At 38.9% G+C, this 18,535-nt stretch overlaps 1 protein-coding gene across 1 annotated transcript; it reads right to left on the reverse strand.

The window, feature by feature from the left end:
* Window positions 1-3,585: 3,585 nt before the first annotated feature.
* On the reverse strand, window positions 3,586-7,112 carry LOC135252559 (claudin-1-like). Its single transcript, XM_064330784.1, has 4 exons — window positions 6,284-7,112; window positions 5,451-5,615; window positions 5,068-5,152; window positions 3,586-4,562 (listed from the first exon to the last, which is right to left on the reverse strand). Exons 1-4 carry the CDS (start codon window positions 6,504-6,506, stop codon window positions 4,400-4,402), a joined length of 636 nt encoding a protein of 211 aa, XP_064186854.1. The 5' UTR covers window positions 6,507-7,112; the 3' UTR covers window positions 3,586-4,399.
* Window positions 7,113-18,535: the final 11,423 nt, after the last annotated feature.

Consider the following 18,535-nt stretch of genomic DNA (forward strand, 5'->3'; position numbering starts at 1 on the left):
TTAAAACTTTGGCTCTAGCATACGCAGCATGGAGCGGAACTCTGTACGACAGCCAGATCTCATTGTTCCGCAATTTCAAGGTGACTGACGCTACCCTCCCTACCTGGTTGCTTCTCACAATCACACCGGCAGGCTCTGCTGGCCCCACTGCAGGGGAAATAACTCCCTGAAGTAGTCAGGATAGCAGAATCATCAGCCGGCTGTGCAGACTGAAGACCCTCCCCTACAGACTGCATCCTGTCCCCCATCCCATCTCCACCCCCAAGCACTCACTCCTTTTGTAATAATTAAGTCCAAGTTTTCATGTTTGTCCTGTATTTTAAGTCAATCTGGATAAGAGCATCTGCTAAAAGGATGCAGAGCCATCCCGCCAACTAGGCAGATCAGGCACTGTGCCTAGGGCCCTGCATTCTCGGCCAGGGCCCCATGTTCTCACCTTCCATTGACAGATTGATTTGAAAAAATCTCTGAAAGTGCCCATGTCTTTGGAGGGGCCCCCAAATTATTTTCTTTCTAGGGCCCACAAAATGGACACAAGGTACTGTTATGAGAACCTGCCCATCATGTGGAGAAGTAGTGTGTCATTTCCCAGAGTCATCACGCCCTGAATAATTTCCTACTCCCATTACTCCCTGAATGCGAACTCTGTGCCAAAATCATTATCTTCTTTTACCATAATTGTTTTTGTTAGATAGACAGGTTTAATCAAAATGTATGGGTGTTTTTAAATTCTACGTCATACCTCTATCGCAAATGACCGGCTACTCTCTTTCTCTGGAATTATAACAAAGTTCTTGGGGCATTACTGGAGAAAATGAAACCAGCCAGATAGAAGAGATAAAGCAAGGAGGAATAATGAGATTATAAGAAAGGGAAATTCCAAGCTGTATCTGCAACTCTTCAGATTTCCTGCAGAAATTAATATATTTATATGCTATATACATTTATATGCTGGTTTTCTGTTTTGGATGGCAATGGTCACGGTTATTTCTGGTCATGCATGAATTTATTTGCCTGGAATCTTTAAAATGATTGGTTGTTCAGTTTGCTTTCTAAAAAATAGTTTGAATTATATGCCTGGTCTATTTTTATTTTCTTTTTTTTAGAGGAGGGCAATTTTATTTGGGTAGTCCATGAGGGGTATGACAATTCGGGAATTTTCAGAAGACAGGAGAACTTTCAATTCAGCGAGCAATATCGTCATACAAGTTTCAGAACTGACACGGAAGCTTTAGGCAGTATGGATTTAAGCTGTCTTGATAATATATACAGCCCAAGTCATAATGATACTAGTACTATTACTCAAGATGCTTTGGCTCTGCGGTGCGTTTGCAAATAAATGGCCCAAAAACACTACTATGCATATTAAAGTTTCTCTTTCAATTTTTTCACATTGGACAACACTAATCAATAATAAAAATCTATTTAGAATGTCAATATTATAGATGTGAGATAACAGGATCATTAGCGCATTAGCAGCAGCAGGCACCAATGAGACCTTCACTGGTGACACCCATCACCTTCACTGCTAGCAGCAGGACCCATCAGCAACTATTTAGCCTTGTTTTAACAGCTGATCGCCATCTGAACTGCCTCATCTCAGCTGTCCGTTAGCGGACTCGTGTAGTGCTGATTTGCAAAATGCTGATGGATCAACACACAGCAGGCTAGTACTGGCTATTTCTCAGTTTGTTCTTGGCCATGATTTTTTTTTTTTCATTTTCTTCCTTTGACACTCTAGTTCTTGCTCTTTTCAAAACAAGAGGTGATACGGTGATGATAATTATAGGTCAGTTTTAAACTTATGCTTCAATTTTGTCATGTAGAATTTAAACCTTAATCTTTCTTGCTGTATTCATAAAGATACATTCCATGATACATTAAATCTATTTACTCATTAAACTTGACTCATGCTACTTGTTGCATATTGAGAACTAAAGTCAGTTCAGCCATACTGGGAATAATGTGTGCCCACTGTATTTCTGAGAAATTACTAAGCAAGTTTACTCATGGACAGTGCTCGACTGAATGACTATTTAAAGCTGCTGGTCACCGTGTTCATTGTAGTGGTATCAATGACCTGGTTTCAAATTCAACACAACTGCGCAAATGACATGTATTACACTTCCAAACATAGGTTGATGATCAAATTTGTTTTGTAAGAAAGAGATTTTAAAAACATCTTATTTAAACCCATTATGGAATGTTACCCAATATAACCATTATAGGTTTATGTGGATTATGACCTCATTTTTTGAGGGTTTTTTTTTGTCAAAGACAACCACAAAGATAGAAGTGGACAAACAGTTCTAAACTTGTTTTTGTTATTCATTCAGGTATTTTTACCATCTTGGGATATTGAATGTGACCACTCTGAGAAGCTGAGAGTCAAAATTCTGTGAATGTTCTATATTCTCCATTCTGTGTTAATGTTTATCATGTTCATGCAATTTTTTTCTGAACTTAATATAAAGGTCTTGACAGAAACATGTTGCAGTGAAACTATTTTTATTGAATGTCCCTACTGTTGTAGGTTTCGAATAGTACAACACAAGGTTCTGGAGATTAAGACCAGAAACTCCTATTCCCTGCAGGTCATAAAAATGAATTGCCAGGTCTTAGAAGGATATCAAGGCATTTAGATGATGCACTTACATAGATGAAAAAGGTCAAAATGAGAGAGAAAAAACATTATTTGTCACTTCATGAAACTCATAAATCATGATTGTCAAACATAATTTTAACCATGGAAAATACCAAAGATGAAAAAAAAAACAGTCCACAACTCAACTTTGTATATTATACTGAGAATTTAGATAATACTTTCTTGGAAACACCTTTTTTAACTTTATTAGAAAATTGTGTTGTCTATTTCCTATAGGAAGTATTTCACTCAGGCTATAACCAAAACTTAACTTTGATAGCTACAAGATAATCACTTGAACTGAGCACGGTAATACAATATTCTTGGATGCTATCTGCCACTACACAACACAAAGAAGAATAGGTCACTTGAATTGATGGGTAATAGAGGAGGTGTTTTTAAATATTTCAAGGGTCTTATTATTCACATACTTTTCACCTGTGGTAATTATGTGCTGTTCTTATGACTTATTTACCTGGCATATACCTAGTACTTAGGGGACTGTGGCAGGAAACGTTACCATTATATCATACTTAGGGCACCTATGAAATTATGATGATTTGGGGCTTCTGTATTCAAATACTGTGCAAGTAGCTTCTAATTTCAATCCCAATCCCTTTTCATTTGCCTCTCAAGGCTTGGGAATATACAAAGCTCTTCCAAGAAGGTCAATCATTTGAAAAGTAAAATTGGAAGTGGAGGCTTCACACCAGTGAACATATGTGCAGCTTTTATGTGCATTGTGTTTTCATATGTTTGCATGTACATGAATGTGTTGTAAATATGTTGTGTGTTTATATGATAGGCCAAAGTAGGACAAGTGCTCCTTCATAACCTTTATATTGCTTTGGTTTACTATAGAATTTATATCATGGGTAACTTGGGGGCACAAATGAGCAGACAAATTTGATGTACAAATAACCATTTTCAATTTATTAAAAAAAAAAACATATTATTAGCAAAAATATTTCACATCTTCAAAACTTCACAATAAGAAAAACCATTATTATCTTAAGGTGAACACTTATACCTGGTCGTTACGTATAATTAATTTAGAATCATGCTTAAGAGGAATCCTTTTTCAGGGGAAGCCTCAAATATATCTCGTGAAAACAATCACAAATTATAATTCCAAAAAATAAGAACACACATTTTTTAATTATATAAACTCATATTTACAAACACTGTCTTGTATAAGATACAGGAAAACACATATACTGTTTTCGTGTCACAAAAAAACAACCTTTATATCAACATGCAAAAACAAATGACGAACAAATGAAGATCTTTGTATGTTATGTTAACATAGCAGCCATAAGAATATGACCTAAATATGCACCTCAGCAGAACTCATTATTTGAAACAGTCAAAGGGAATTGTGTGCATTCAACATATTGAATGTGTCTAGAAGTATAGCCCCTTATAATCCCTTAAACTACAAACAATGCATCACATATCAGAATGTTTGAATGGCACATCAACAGTTCTTCCTCTCAGTGGTAGAAATAATAATCCAGAGTAAAATCCTGAGGAGAAATGCACTCTGTTTTCATCATTTCCTCAATGCACTGCTTAAACTGTACACACAGACACCAGAAGCACTACTCAGAAGCTTCAGAGGGTGAAGTTTGATGAACATTGCTTGGCTGTACTTATTTTGAAAGGACATTCTCCTCCCCCGATTGGTGCTGGGGTCCTCAATTTGCAGTCCCGGGGCTGCAGTAGAGGTTATTCCTTAAAACCTCTCTCTAATCGCTAAACATAATCCATCCCGGGCCTAGCAGGGGAGTTGAGTTTCGGGTGTCGTGTGGACTGTCCTGAGCAAGCTCCCGAACACTTACAGCACAGGCAGCATCCACCCAGCAATGAGAGAGCGGCAGCACCCCATGCTATGAACAGGGCCTTGCCAAACTCAAACCTGAAAAACAAGAAAAACACATAATCCTTCCTGACCACCTTAAGAAAAGGCAATTCCGGTGGATAAAGTAATAATTCATCCAAATATAATTCACTTGCTGTTATATATAATTAGGATCTTGAACTTATCTTTTAAAGTCCCTTAGAAAAATGTAATTCAATTTACTTAGGGGAGATTGGGAAAAAAGGCTTCACTGAGGGAGTATTGGTTTAGATGTATTATGGTTTTATAATCCATCTTTATGTGAAACTCGAGAACACGCACCCAAGCACCAAAATGTACAACTATCTTAACCTGCCAAAGAATAAACTTTAAGGTTATTAAATATTGTATATGACTATTTAGCACTACCACTATGAACATAGAGAAGAAATACTTATTAATTATTAAATAATAATAATACATTATTAAAGTTACAAATAGAATAGAATGTTCGCCTTTAATAGCATCTGATTTCTTTGTCTCCTGATAACCAACAGGTGACTCTTCATAAATGACATCGTACCTCACATCTGAGGTGATGTATTGCTGGTAGAAGCGTGCTGTTATTCTTTGGCCATACCAGGAGCTAGCCACCAAAGCACAGAAACCTGCAACAAAGAAAAACATGTTTTCACCACACTGTACCTGTTTATACACTGACAATTATGCTATCGCTGTTTAGCCAGTGTTATTGTACAATATTTGGGTGTTCATGCTGGTTTCCAGCCTGTTTCCACTTGTTGCCACTGTGGCACAGTTTTTGGTGCGTAGCAGAGGGGCTAAATAAGACTCCCTGTAACATCCTGACAAGAACAACAACAACAATAAGGACAGAAACAGCACAAATTAATTAATTAATTAATTAATTTTAACAAAATAAATAATAATAATAAAGAAATCCTTCACCTGCGATAAGGAAAAGGATTCCTCCGACCAGCGACACCCTGGCCTTCTGTTGCTGGTCCTCTGACAGGCAGGTGGTGCATTTCAAGCCCACCATGGCCACCAGGACGGCAGTACCAGAGAGGAGGATGCTGGAGATCATCAAGGCTCGGGTGATCTGCAGCTCCACTACGCAGGATCAAAGGGAAGACGTTACTCTGGGCAAATACTTCAATGAGATTTTTTTTTTTTTTTAAATAAACATAATAATAATAATACATTAAAAAGAATAAAAAGCAACAAAATCCTGAATTAATCTCAGTTTGTCTTGATTTATGCATGCAGTTGTCTGATTCTAAATCAGCATCTGCTTGCTTCTGTGTTTATCACTTCTCCCTTTTATATATAAGAAAGTCAAATCACTACCTCCATGTAGCCTACATACATACCATAATTGTCTCGTTCTATGGCAGATACCGTTAGGATGCTTACGAACAGGTGTGAACTACCGTTCCATATTCTACAAGCCTTGCAATTTAAGGAATGCTCAATCTTAAGTGAACTTAACGGACAACTTCAAAAGATATCAATACTACGATGACATTACGTATAATAATAGACCAGACCACCCTTAACCCGACTGGCAAGTAAACTTCACATAGGAACATACGAATCTATATGTTTTTAAGTTATTGTTTAGATTTCTTTGCAAGTGTTTTGCATGGGGGAAAACGAAAATACATGCATAGGAATAGTGCACACAACATTTATCAGCTAATATAACTTACGGAAGTGGATTGCCATGGCAAAAAAGAAGCGAACTCTCAAACGAATTGCATTTTTTCATCTGGACTTACTCGGTTGCTGGAGGAGAGAGTCGAACGCTTTACATTGCATATGCCCGGTGCTCTGAGACACACAAGACATCCACAGTCCTTCATAGGTGGCTTGCGCTGTCACAATGTTGTCTCCTGCATAAGAAGATGCCTTCCATTCAGTCATGGCAGTAGATGCTATCAACCCAATAAAGCCAATGAAAGCCAAACCAAAACCTAGCAGCTGAATCGATGAGCTTGTCATTTTATTGAGGTTTTGTCTTCTTCTGTGCAAATAAACGGAGAAAATAGGTTATTTCGAGTGGCAGAATATCAACGCTTCGCTAAGTGAAAACTGTTCAATTCCCTCAAGTCCTTCTCGGTTGATTTCCAGTTGTTCGTTGCCAGTTCTCAATAGCACGCTTGTGTTCTATGCTGATAGTTCGCATTACTAAAGATGCTTTGACTTGGTGCCCATATTTAACGGACTGGCGAGGTTCCCGTAGCCCCTCCTGTCGGAATCTGTGCCAGCATGCACAGTTACTTACTAACGGTTTTAAGTAGGGGGGTTGGAGCGTTACATAATGCAAAGCAAAGCTGCGATGGAAGACGTAATTGTGGGCCCATTTTTCACGAAGTTATGTGAAAAATACATTTAGTTTGTGTAACATTCGTAAATATTTGAGGCACAGCAAACAGGATAATTAGCAGGTGGAAATGTTCCAAATGAAATGACCTGAGTAATACTATGGGGAAGTGGAACTATGGTAACTATTCCTGTCAACAGTTCATGGCTGAAACAAATTGTATCACGTCTCCTGAATCCATTTAACTCAAGGTTCTGGAACAGGAGGTGCAGAAATAATATTTTTCTCATACAGAAAGTCATTTTCATGCCAAAATATGTTCAGCCACAAGATATGAACAGATATCCTCCTTTTGTATGAATTAACCCGTTTGTTCATTTTTGGGGGTATTTTTCAATTTGCACGATTTCCTCAAGACAAACCAAATGCAAACAAATGAAAGAACTTTGTCGATCAGATTCCCATAGCCCACGATCCCAAAATGTTGGTCATAACCCACTAGTGAGTCATTGAAGAATATGTTATGGGTTACAGGATAACAAATGATTAAAGTAACTCCGTGTGTATAATCAACTTTCCATTCACACTTGTCAGAATAAACACTTCACAAGGTGTAGAACCGAATCCGGCCTGTGTTAGCGTTTACTGTTCTGGTTAGCCTTGCACATAAAAGCATAATTGGTTGCAGCATTGTACAGGAGGAGAGGGACTCAGCTGACCACCCAGCGACTTTCGCTGCTCAGTGAAACATCCACTCTCTGGTCGGTACAAATTTCTTCCTCAGACTCATAAGGACATGATATGAAAAAAGCAGCGGCTTGACGTTAAGCATTTTGGCAGAGAGCACGTGCTGGTCTGCGCTCAGTCAAATGGAGTGCAGAGGTTGGAAGAATGATAATGAATATCACTGGGCATTTCGAAATTAAGAAAAGCGAGAAAGACCTATATAAAAGATGTAGATGATCTCATGTTTGTGCACTTTTCTGAATTTGAACACCCAGCATCTTCGTGAGTTTTCAGGTAGTGGGGCAGTAAAGTATAAAAACAAAAGGGCATCGCTGGAACTAGGTTAACAGTTTGAATTCCTTAATTGACCAGAGGGGGTCGCTGGTGAGCGCTGAAACGCTGTCATCCTAGTCAATCTGAAACTCACCCTCTCATGGCCCACATTAGCGTCAATTGGGATTTGCCCTGTAGGATTGCCAGCCACTGGTACGTAAATCAAGACGGGTATGGTTTGGATTCAATATCATAGCATGGGCCCTTCCACTGGTACTTAAGTCAATGCTGGTATGGTTTGGATTTAATATCACAACATGGGCTCATCCACGGAACAGAACAGTACCTTAAAATCCACTCAGCAGGCCCTTGAATGATATGTTTAACATAATATTGTACAGTATGTTGAAAAAAACAGTGTTAATCATTTAATATTTTGAATGCATATCTCGGTTTCTTCACCGGCACTCTACTGCGCTGCAAGTATCACACAGTGTGGGAGTTCTGTCTTTATTCACTCTACTGAACTGAAAAACAAATCATAGTAAATATTAATTAAATGACTGAATGATTGACAGTTCTTTGAGGAGTGACCCAGTTTGTCAGAAGTCTTTGTTTGTTGGTTGTAAAGCTAAAATACTGACAGTTTATTTCAGGTTCCTGATTTATTCCTGAGCTTTGGAATAATTTTTTTCTTTCATGTCTGTGTGCCTTTTAACTTTCTCAGCCCTAACCAAAACTATGACAACCATTGTTTTTAGACCTGACAAACTACTTGTTGGTAGTTGAGGTAAGGTGCATAAACCTGTTTGACATTCATGTTACATAGATGTGTTCACACCCCTTTCCTCGGGCATAAATGTGTCAACGATTATTCTTATTTTTTAATTGAATCAAATTCACAAGGAAAACACTGACAAGTGCAACCTGGCATCTTCTGGCTCCTTGTTATTATCACTGTGGCACAATAGTCACAGTATTAAATATACCTCTGAAAGTGTGTGTGTGAGTGAGTATGTGTGTGTGTGTGTGTGTGTGTGTGTGTGTGTGATTGAGAGAGAGTGAGAGTGAGAAAGAAGATGTATAAATAAGTATTAAATATTGTCATATAATAAACACAATGATTTTTCACCATCTGATTTTTCTGTCTCATATAAGAAACACAGCAAAAACAAACAAAAGTGTTTTATTTTGTATCCACATACTAACACTTTTAAAGGGGATGATTTTTTCTTTATCAAAACAAACACAGTACTTCATACCAACTTGGAGAAATAACCAAACCTATGAATGTCTAAACAAGACCAGGTCAAAACCTAGCATATGGCTGGACCTACTTCATAACTCGGCCGACCAATGGTGTAACTTCATCACTCAGTCACTCAGTCACAGACATTCGCTTTTGTAGGGCTGGCCCCACTGTTGCGGTCCAGCCAACAACAAAAAAAAGAAAAAAGAAAAAGGTATTTTGCCTCTCCAGAATTTTCTAGCAGTACATGTATCAGGGACAGACAGTACATGTATATGCACATGTATATTTGATTAAATACATCCTGGCGAAGAAAATTACTTTTTGCAGAGTCAGAGTGAGTAATTTCAGTGCACATTTTAAGGCCTTACAAATCTTCTGGACACTGACCTTAAGAACACTTTTTTTGCGTAATCCAGTCAATTTGTAACTTACTTTACACGTCAAGCATGTTTTCAACTCCTGAGTTGAAGCACACAAGTGCATCATGGGTTCTATTTTTAACATGAAAGTGATAACATTTTACTATCAGCACTGGAAATTCTAACTGAGAAATTCCGCTATTGCACACATGAGACAAACTGAATTGCTGTCTACCACTGCATTCAAGGACTGCATTTTGTTTTAATACAAATTTAAAAAATAGGTCAAGCAAGAAAGCCACAGTTTTTTATTGCAATGCAAAAACAGGTATAGCAGGTAAGAGCACACATATTGCTATGACTCATCTTAGAACAGTAAGGCCAAAATTCTCTCACCACATATAGTGAATGGTGTACAGTACAATATGTGCTTTTCTGCCAGTTATAGGGCATTCCTGCATACATTTAAAAGGTTATGAATGACTAACCTGTCATGTTAAAACTGAATAGAAACAGTATAGAAAAGTAAATAAATATTTTTATGCCAAAGTTCCATTCATACGTGTACTGTGCATGGTTCATTAAACTCGTAGTAACCTGCAAAGAGTGTCCATAATATTGAACTGCATTTCAATATGTGGATATTTCGAAGGAGACCAAATCAAAAGTGCAACTATAACATAAGAGGGATGTCTTTGAGTTTATGTGATTCTACAAAATGATAAAAAACTGTTTCAGGCAGAATAATTGACAAATGCAAATATGAAATGATCTATTGCCCAGTCAATAGTGACATTTCATTTTCATAAGAATGCAGCAGCAAGTTTACCTTGAAGTGCTACTATCAATTTTACTAGCAAAAAGCAGTCATAGGTTGGGTGTTTCCAAACAATTTTGGAAGGGATGCAGTCTGAAAGCTTTGGCACCTGTGAATGATTCAGGTTCAGATGGAGCTGGATCATGGTCTTTTTTTTGGGTGGGTAGATGGGGGGAGGGGGAGTTTATTACAACCATTTCAAATTGCTTAATTCATATGTAGTTAATTTATTCCACAACTGCAGGCTAGCGTTTTTATGAATGATAAGTTTATGAAAGCACATTAAAATTTCCCTTGGGCAAGACTGTGTACAAATAAGGAATAATTATCCTGATCTGCATGTGTACTGTGTTCCGTCATAAAAAACAAACAGAAGAAAGCTGCTGTGAAAAGACCTAGGGAAAAAGCAGTTCCAATGGGCGGTAAAACACATCAAGAATGTGTTGTTTTAATGGCTTATTTACCACACCAAGAAATTCCACAATTCTTCTGAGTCACGGAGAGCCATTGTTCTATTTCCCAAACCAACTGACACACGCACATACTGTATGTACTGCCCCCCCCCTCTCTCTCTTTCTCTCTCTTTCTCTCTCCCTCCCTCTCTCTCTCTCTCTGCCTGTAGTTTATCTATGGCTTATTGCGTTGTAGAGACGACAGGTCTCTCACCCTGATATAGTCTGCTTAATGTCAGAAGAATTTTGAGGTGAAGGAGGAATGCATCATTCCCATAACATGACCTTGGTTCAAGGCTCCACTTGGGTGGAATGCAATCAACAGACATTTAACATACAGCATAAGTGAAGAGCCTCCACATCTGTGAAGCCAGTGGTCTCATCAAGGCAAAGTCATACATTTGTTACCACACTTCATCTATTTTCTTTTTCGAAATGTTTTATGGCATAGGTATTCATTAGACGGTCCAAGAGACACAGTTGGGTTTTCTGTGACTCCCACTCCAGTCCCTGACTCCACCCATACAATGTAAGGATGATTCTTGAGAATAAATATATTAACATAAATTATCTGTCGATGTTAAGCGGGAATGCACGTTGAGGTTACAGGTGATATCCATTGTGCCTAGTCTGTGTTGAAGTATGAGGATTGATCACTATGTACACAAGGATTTGTGAAGGGAAAAAAAGATGAAGCAATATTTGATTAAGTTAAAGACTAGCATTGATTGAATGGTTACATCTAGCAAGTTATTACTAAACCACGTAAATGCACATTCCTGTTTACTCTTCAAGGTAAGTGAAAATCAGTGGCTGCAGAGCCAGAGCACAAACTTTCAAGTGGACAACTTAATTTCATTTTACTCTATCAGATCTAATCATTCTATCTAATCATTAAAAATGAGCATACGATGACAATTGTAAACAAACTATGGCAATGTAAAATCACACAACCTCCTGATAGCGATGTACAGTATCTTTGTAATGCAGTGAGATGTCATGTCACAGCTATGCTTAGTTGCTTGCTTAGTAGTCAAATTCTTTCAAGGAATGTTTTTAAACACTTCAAATTAATTGGAATAATTCTCAAAGCTTAAGAAAAACAGGACAGACAATGTTTTGGCACTTAGGGCCGATTTAACTTCCATGGCAATGTTATCATTTTTTAAAAACATAGACAACCACTCAACTTTCTCTTGGCAGCGCATCACATTGGCTAGAGATTCGTTTAGAAAATGAATCCATTCCATTCTAACAAATATGTTACACCGATTTAAATGGGAAGAGGAGGTATGTGTTGCATTGAGTATACTGACTGGTTTATAGAACTGTCATGACTTGACAGTTACATCTTGATAATTTTGAGAGCAAACATATCTAGTTTTGATCATGAACACACAACAAAAAAAAAAACAACGGGACTGGAGACAGCAAAGCTCTGAACCCATATATGCGTTTTTAACCACTTTGTAAAAGCTTATGTTCTCCACACTTTAGCAATTACTACTGCCATTGTTCCCATTACCACATGGTGCAAGCATGCAATTAATGCTGTCAGCAATGGATAAATAGACCAGAATCCTACATATAGAATGTTACATAGTCCTAACCTCTTCTGACCGTGCTTGCAGTTTGTTTATTGGAAGTAAAAGCTGGAGAGCTTTTCATTCCACATAATAGGCATGTGGTCTTAAATCTAATTTAAAGTCCTCTTAGTATCGAACAATGTTGTGTTTATACACCCACAAATAGTGTGCAGTTTGTGAATTTCCAGAGGCAAGTACGTGTTTATTTTAAAAATATCCGTAGACATGAAAAACCACTCTCAGGTTTCAGCACCTTCTACTGTCTTAATCTGCATCGTAACCATAATATATATCGTTCCCTCAAAATCCGTTCAGAGCAAATTTCTTGAGATGGCTGTTTATACGTATGAAATACGTATACGTATGTTGAAACCTACACTACAAGGGACATTCAGTAAAAATATAATAAATAAATTTTAAAAAATATTAATATAGCTGGATCTCAGGAGTTAATGTTATAATGACTGCATCAAAGCATAGAGTCCACAAACATAGTTCTGACCCTGACTTTAAGTGACTAAGGCTAATTTGATGGTTGTTACCTGAGTCAAGGCTGGTGGTCACGGCTTTAAGCAAGACTACCACTTTGCTATGTGTCAGACTGTTTTGAATGTTAATGTATTTTTCAGTGGCAGAAGCTATTCTTAGTGAGGTGGAGTAGCCTGTGAATGGGGTAAACAAATGAATTAAACAACAGCAAATGAACAGAGAAATTTTTCACATGGTAGCTACTGTCCTGTCTTTATGATTACCAACAAGTGGCTAGTCAGTACTTTTTTAATTCCGTATTGAAAATAGTTATTTGACCAGAATTCAGTATTGTATTTTAATATGGATCTCAAAAACATCCAGAACATTCCGGCGCCAGGGAGCTACTCACTGGCTATTTTACAAACCATAGAGCCAATGCAGCGAAGATGCTATTTGTTTAATCCATGGACTAAAGAAAAGCCTGTGTTTTGTATTGTATTTATTTTATTGGGAAATTGCACTAAATACTATTACTTGACATAGAGCTTCACTGGTCTTTAGCTCTTGTTAATAATATAACTAACTATGTGGTTCTCATTGACTTTTTGAACTGTCATCATACCATTGTAAACAGATTCTCAAGACACCATTGCAATGACCAAGATTATGTTCCCCATATCAACACAAAGAATATAGCTATAAATAACTGCAACCTACAACTTCAAGAATGCCTTTCTATTTTGTATTGTTCAGTCTATGAAAGGACCCATTTGCTCAGAACTGCGAGATGTTGACTTTCCTCTTTGACCAAACAAAATAACCGGATAGCCTCTTTCATTAAAATAAATCCCAAGAGATTATACAGTATGTGAATAATGTGCCATTATGGATGTTGTGATTTTAGCTGTGGGTTTCACTTCAGATGGCTTCAGTTATCTTGAGATGCACACAAACACAGAGTGAGAGTGAGAGAGAGAAAGAGAGAGAGAGATAGGGAGAGAGTGAGAGAGTTAATTACATGCATGTAATATGTGTGTATGTGTGTATGTGTGTGTTGTTTTGTTTGGCGAATAGAACAGTGACTTCTTAGTGTTTTAAGGAAACTTAAATCTATGCAGGATAACTTCTACTTTATCCAGGTTCCTTCCCTGTACTGAGAAGATAGCAGCTTGTGCGTGTCAAGTCTTATCGCAACCAACACTGCTGGCATTCCGTGCATGGGTGTACTTACCGAAAACCCTGGAGGTGTGACCTGCCATATTTTCCAGACGCAAGTTCGTAGCAGCGCAGGCATTTTGTACAACACAGAAGCAGTGACCAGTCAGCAATGAGCAGAGAAATATTATTTTTTCAGCAGCCAAGGCTGGCAGGTAGAAACCATGACCCCCCAGGCTGCACCATACTTCAGGGATCTGTGTAGGGGTCATTGATCTGCTCATATAATGAGAACACGCTTCATGATGGGGTGCAGGCTTACTTTCCCTATGTCAGTAAGAGGACTGCTGTGTTTCTGGTCTGTCTCTAGTGCACTGTACCACACAGCAGGGCTGAGCACATACTTTTTGGGGGGCATATGCTCAAAATAATAAAGGGCACCGTTGGTGAGTTTAAAAACAAATCGCTGCACCCAAAAGGGCTGTCTCAGTGCTGGGGGCATATGTTGGTATCTATCTGGGCACGTACCAGCCACGCAGTCTGCAATTTCAGCGTTAAATCAACTCTGATATACCACGTTGAGACCCCGAACCCTTGCATAACCGTACGTCTTTCCCAAAAACGCTTAGTGAGAATACACACAGATATTGTGCGACAATGGGAACGTGGTTTCACCCAGGTGCATTTCCCACTTTCTGAGAAATTTTGGGGAAATGAGGTGGTGATAGAAACAAGGATTTTTTTTTTCCTGGGAACAGGTTTAATGTTCTGAGCAGACATCCTGGCTGATCTCAGTTGCTGGCTCCCCTCCCAATTTGTGGTGGGTTTCCAGAAAAGGAGTATACAACAGGAATTACCCCTTGGTTCACTTTGGGCCATTCACATGAAACAAGAAAGAGAAAAATAGAAAAGTTGAGCTGGAAGGCTCTTTTAAATACACTACATGGCCAAAAGTATGTGGACACCTGACATCCAACTTCTCATCCAAAATTATGGGTATTAATATGGAGTTGGTCCAACTTTTGCTGCTATAATAATTTTCACTGTCCAGGGAAGGCTTTATACTAGATGTTGGAGCATTTGTGAAGGGATTTGATTCCATTCAGTCAGAAGAGCATTCGTGAGATCAGGCACTGATTGGGCGATTAGGCCTGGCTCACAGTTGGCTTTCCAATTGATCACAAAGGTGTTGGATGGGATGGGCTCTGTGCAGACCAGTCAAGCTCTTCCACACCGATCTCGACTAAACCATTTCTATATGGAATAGAGGATAGCCTATGCAACAATGTGGATTGATCGATGCTATCAAATGCTTTAAACAGATCCATAGAAAGAGCAGCACAATGTTGTCCATTATCTAGAGAGGTCACTGTGTCATTTATCACAAGAGTTGTATGAGAAATTGTACTATGATCAGCTGTGAATCCTGATTGGCGATTGCTCAGAATGCAGTACCTAACAAGAAAGGCTTTCAGCTGCTTGTTGACAAGAGATTCTAGAACTTTAGTCAAGCAGGACAGTTTGGTAATAGAGTGATAACTACTAAGCTTGCATTGCACATGCACAGCTTTCTATACTTTAGGGATGAAACCTGAGAGGGGCTCTACTGGCAACTCTGTTCCTGGTATCAGCAATATTAGGAGCAGTATTTAGCGAATCAAGGGTCCCAGACAAATCTGGAATGTCAACATTAATTCTGGATTCTCTTTCCAAAAGATGGCCCACTGCAACAAACTTACTGTGACCTTACCAGCGAGTGCTTCCTGCTATTCAAGGCTTGACAGCATCACGATGCCATCACGTACAGCAATGCGTGTCCTGTCTAAATGACAGGTGTCTGGCTGATTGTGCCCCGGGGTTGGGGGTGGTGGGGTGAGGGGTGGTATCTAACACTGGTCTTCAGTGCCCCTGGTGTGATACCATCAATGAAGGACACTGTTAGGGTCTGCATGGCATCAACAGCATGTCTAGGAGTTCAGCTCCAGCTGAACTAAATGACATTTTGTTTGTACAAAGGCGTAAAACAGGAATACAGCCATTTCCCTAAATATAATATCCCAAACAAAGAAGATATATATAGCACATAGTACCTAACTTTCCATATGTTACTGTGTTAAATGCACCCACCCAAGGTGCAGTGAATCCTTTGCTGGCTGTCAGACTCAGGGTTTTATTTTCATTTCACTTTTGGCGTCAGCAAACTCCAGTTGTTGATCTGAAATTCACATCTAAATTCATTCAAGATTTATGTGGTTTGTGCACTGAAAATCAATCCTTTGTTGCCCCCAAAATTGCCAAGAGTTTGTGATTCTTGTCTAAATTCAGCTTGTAAGGGAAATCTGAATTTCTATCAAAATTTGAAAGGCTAAAAGGCTACACCTCTGAGATTGCTGGACAAGAGGAGTTCACACAGTGGCTAGTCACATATCACTTCACACAAGATATCCAGAGATCAGTCTTAAAAAGGACTAGTGACGTGTTACGACCGTCAGCTGCCAATAGCACTGCGGAACCTCCAGATTCCTTCGCTCTGCAACGTCATGGGCATTCCTCGCTCTCCTGCTCCCCCATAAGTGTGTCATGTTTGCCCTCTAGTGGAAAAATACATTCAGTGCAGCAGCTCGACATACACAGACGAAAAGAGCCATTTTCCCAGTAGCAGCTAAAGCCTGCTTTTATTGACCAGTACTAAAAATGATCACCTGCATTTTAGCGCAATACACTTCAACGCGCCTCGCTAGACTATTGGGAAGGGTGCAGAGGGAACTGTGGTTCAACGTGTTACACTAAATTCAATATATTGTTTCCAAAGTTTAATTTAAAACTTTGAACATCTCAGGATCAAATAGGTTTACTGAGGTGTGATGTCATACCAACTGTCGTGACCTGTAGAATGAAATGTGATAGACTGATACATGTCAAGAACACCAAAGACTGAAAGAACGCAATTTATGGGCGAATGAAGATGTCAAAAGATCATGGCAGAAAGACTAGCACATCACTGAGACCACTGGTTGTCAATTAATATAACTCTCTTAATATAACCATAATATGCATTCTGTAATAGTCTCATTCCCTGTTCGTATATGCTAGTGCACCAAGGGAACCCTATCGTCTCTTTCCTAACGTCATTGGTGAGAGGACTGCTGCCAATGGTGTAGAACTGAAACCAGTCTGATGTCATTCCTGCATGAGGGTGGGTGCCCAAGGCAAAACTGCCTATCTATTTTTACACCAGGTGGTGGGAATGTTTGCTTTTTTCCGCACTCAGCACACAAGCCGCCATTCATCCAAGCGCTTAAGTTTTCATACCCATGTCTTACAGTGTTCCCCTTCAACGCCGCGTGGCTAGCAGTGGTCCGTTCATCCGTAACGCTCCTGCGTGGCCCTTCGCTTAACCAACCCACCCAGCCAGTGAAACGCACGAATGAAAAAACAATCGCTTACAGTTCATTATGGGTTTTAACTGAATCGCAACTATCAATTAAGCTTTACATCATACAGTATATCTGCCACTAAGCGACAGCAAACAGCCGAGTGCGATAGCGTTTCTCTGAAAAGAGTCTACCTGGTATTCCTTCCCACTGATTTGCTTTCTCTAGCGAGCTACTTCCTCTACTGTATGTATCAGGAGTACACTGTCGTACACCTTTCACCAGATTAAACCAGTTTCTCTGGTGGAAACCAGCCTGGTCTAAAGTCTTCTACACATTCCCTAGCAGCCACTGATGAATCCTCATTACTATACCTAATCATTCAGCCGGCCTAGATATAGCCCCCACGAGTGCAGTGGCTGGGTAGCCTAGATCTAAACCTCCAGGAATTCATCATCAGATTCCCTAAAACTGTACTGTTACCTGAAAACATACAGAACACGTATTTGCCTCTAATATATCCTAGATTGACATAAAACTAGCTATTTTAGACTCATTTGGCCCTTTTTCTTACCACTGCTATAGCCTACATTCACTGTAATTTGAATAATTTGAAGGAGAATTCGTGTTGTGTGCAAAAGCTGCTGATCCATGGCCTGTGGAGATACAATGGATGGTTGTGCAATTAAACCCTGTAGTCAGTATTCAAAAAAGAAAACATTTTGGAAATTGTTTTGTGACTAGTATACTTAGGAATGATATTGAAGTTTTGAGTAGAAAATTGTTCTAAATCCCATCAGATACGCATTTGGGAGATAAGAAACATTCTTATTTTGAGGATACTGAAATCATCAATAGTGAGCAAAGGGGAAGGTTTGGGGCATTTTTACACAATTGAGACAAAATGACCAGTAACAAGAAGAAGCAATTCACTGCAAAATGAAGATATTACTCTGCAATGGGCAAAGTGAGATTATGGGAAACCATTCAATTTCACTCCTTGAGACTTGTGTATGTTTTCCACAGTAACGTTACATTATGGAGCTTTGTGAAGTTAAGGCATAGGCCTATGTCATATGTCGGTAGCCTATAATAAAAATTTGACTGTCAAACTCATATCCTTTGCACTGAATTTAAAATGAGTAAAACTAAGGTGTAAGTACCTTGAGCGCCTCCTATAACCTCATATACCGGTTTTTCCTGACGATGTGCCCCGGGCTTATCAGTTTGAGGAAAAATGTA

Source organism: Anguilla rostrata, chromosome 4, assembly GCF_018555375.3.
Source record: "Anguilla rostrata isolate EN2019 chromosome 4, ASM1855537v3, whole genome shotgun sequence".
In the NCBI taxonomy this organism is placed as follows: domain Eukaryota; kingdom Metazoa; phylum Chordata; class Actinopteri; order Anguilliformes; family Anguillidae; genus Anguilla; species Anguilla rostrata.

Bases quoted from the DNA above. Each gene is read 5' to 3' on its own strand.
- LOC135252559 (XM_064330784.1), bottom strand. From the start codon at position 6,506: ATGACAAGCTCATCGATTCAGCTGCTAGGTTTTGGTTTGGCTTTCATT. The intron at 5,616-6,283 runs GTAAGTCCAGAT...GATCCTGCGTAG, and splicing joins CTCTCTCCTCCAGCAACCGA to TGGAGCTGCAGATCACCCGA. The intron at 5,153-5,450 runs GTGAAGGATTTC...TCTTTGTTGCAG, and splicing joins AATCCTTTTCCTTATCGCAG to GTTTCTGTGCTTTGGTGGCT.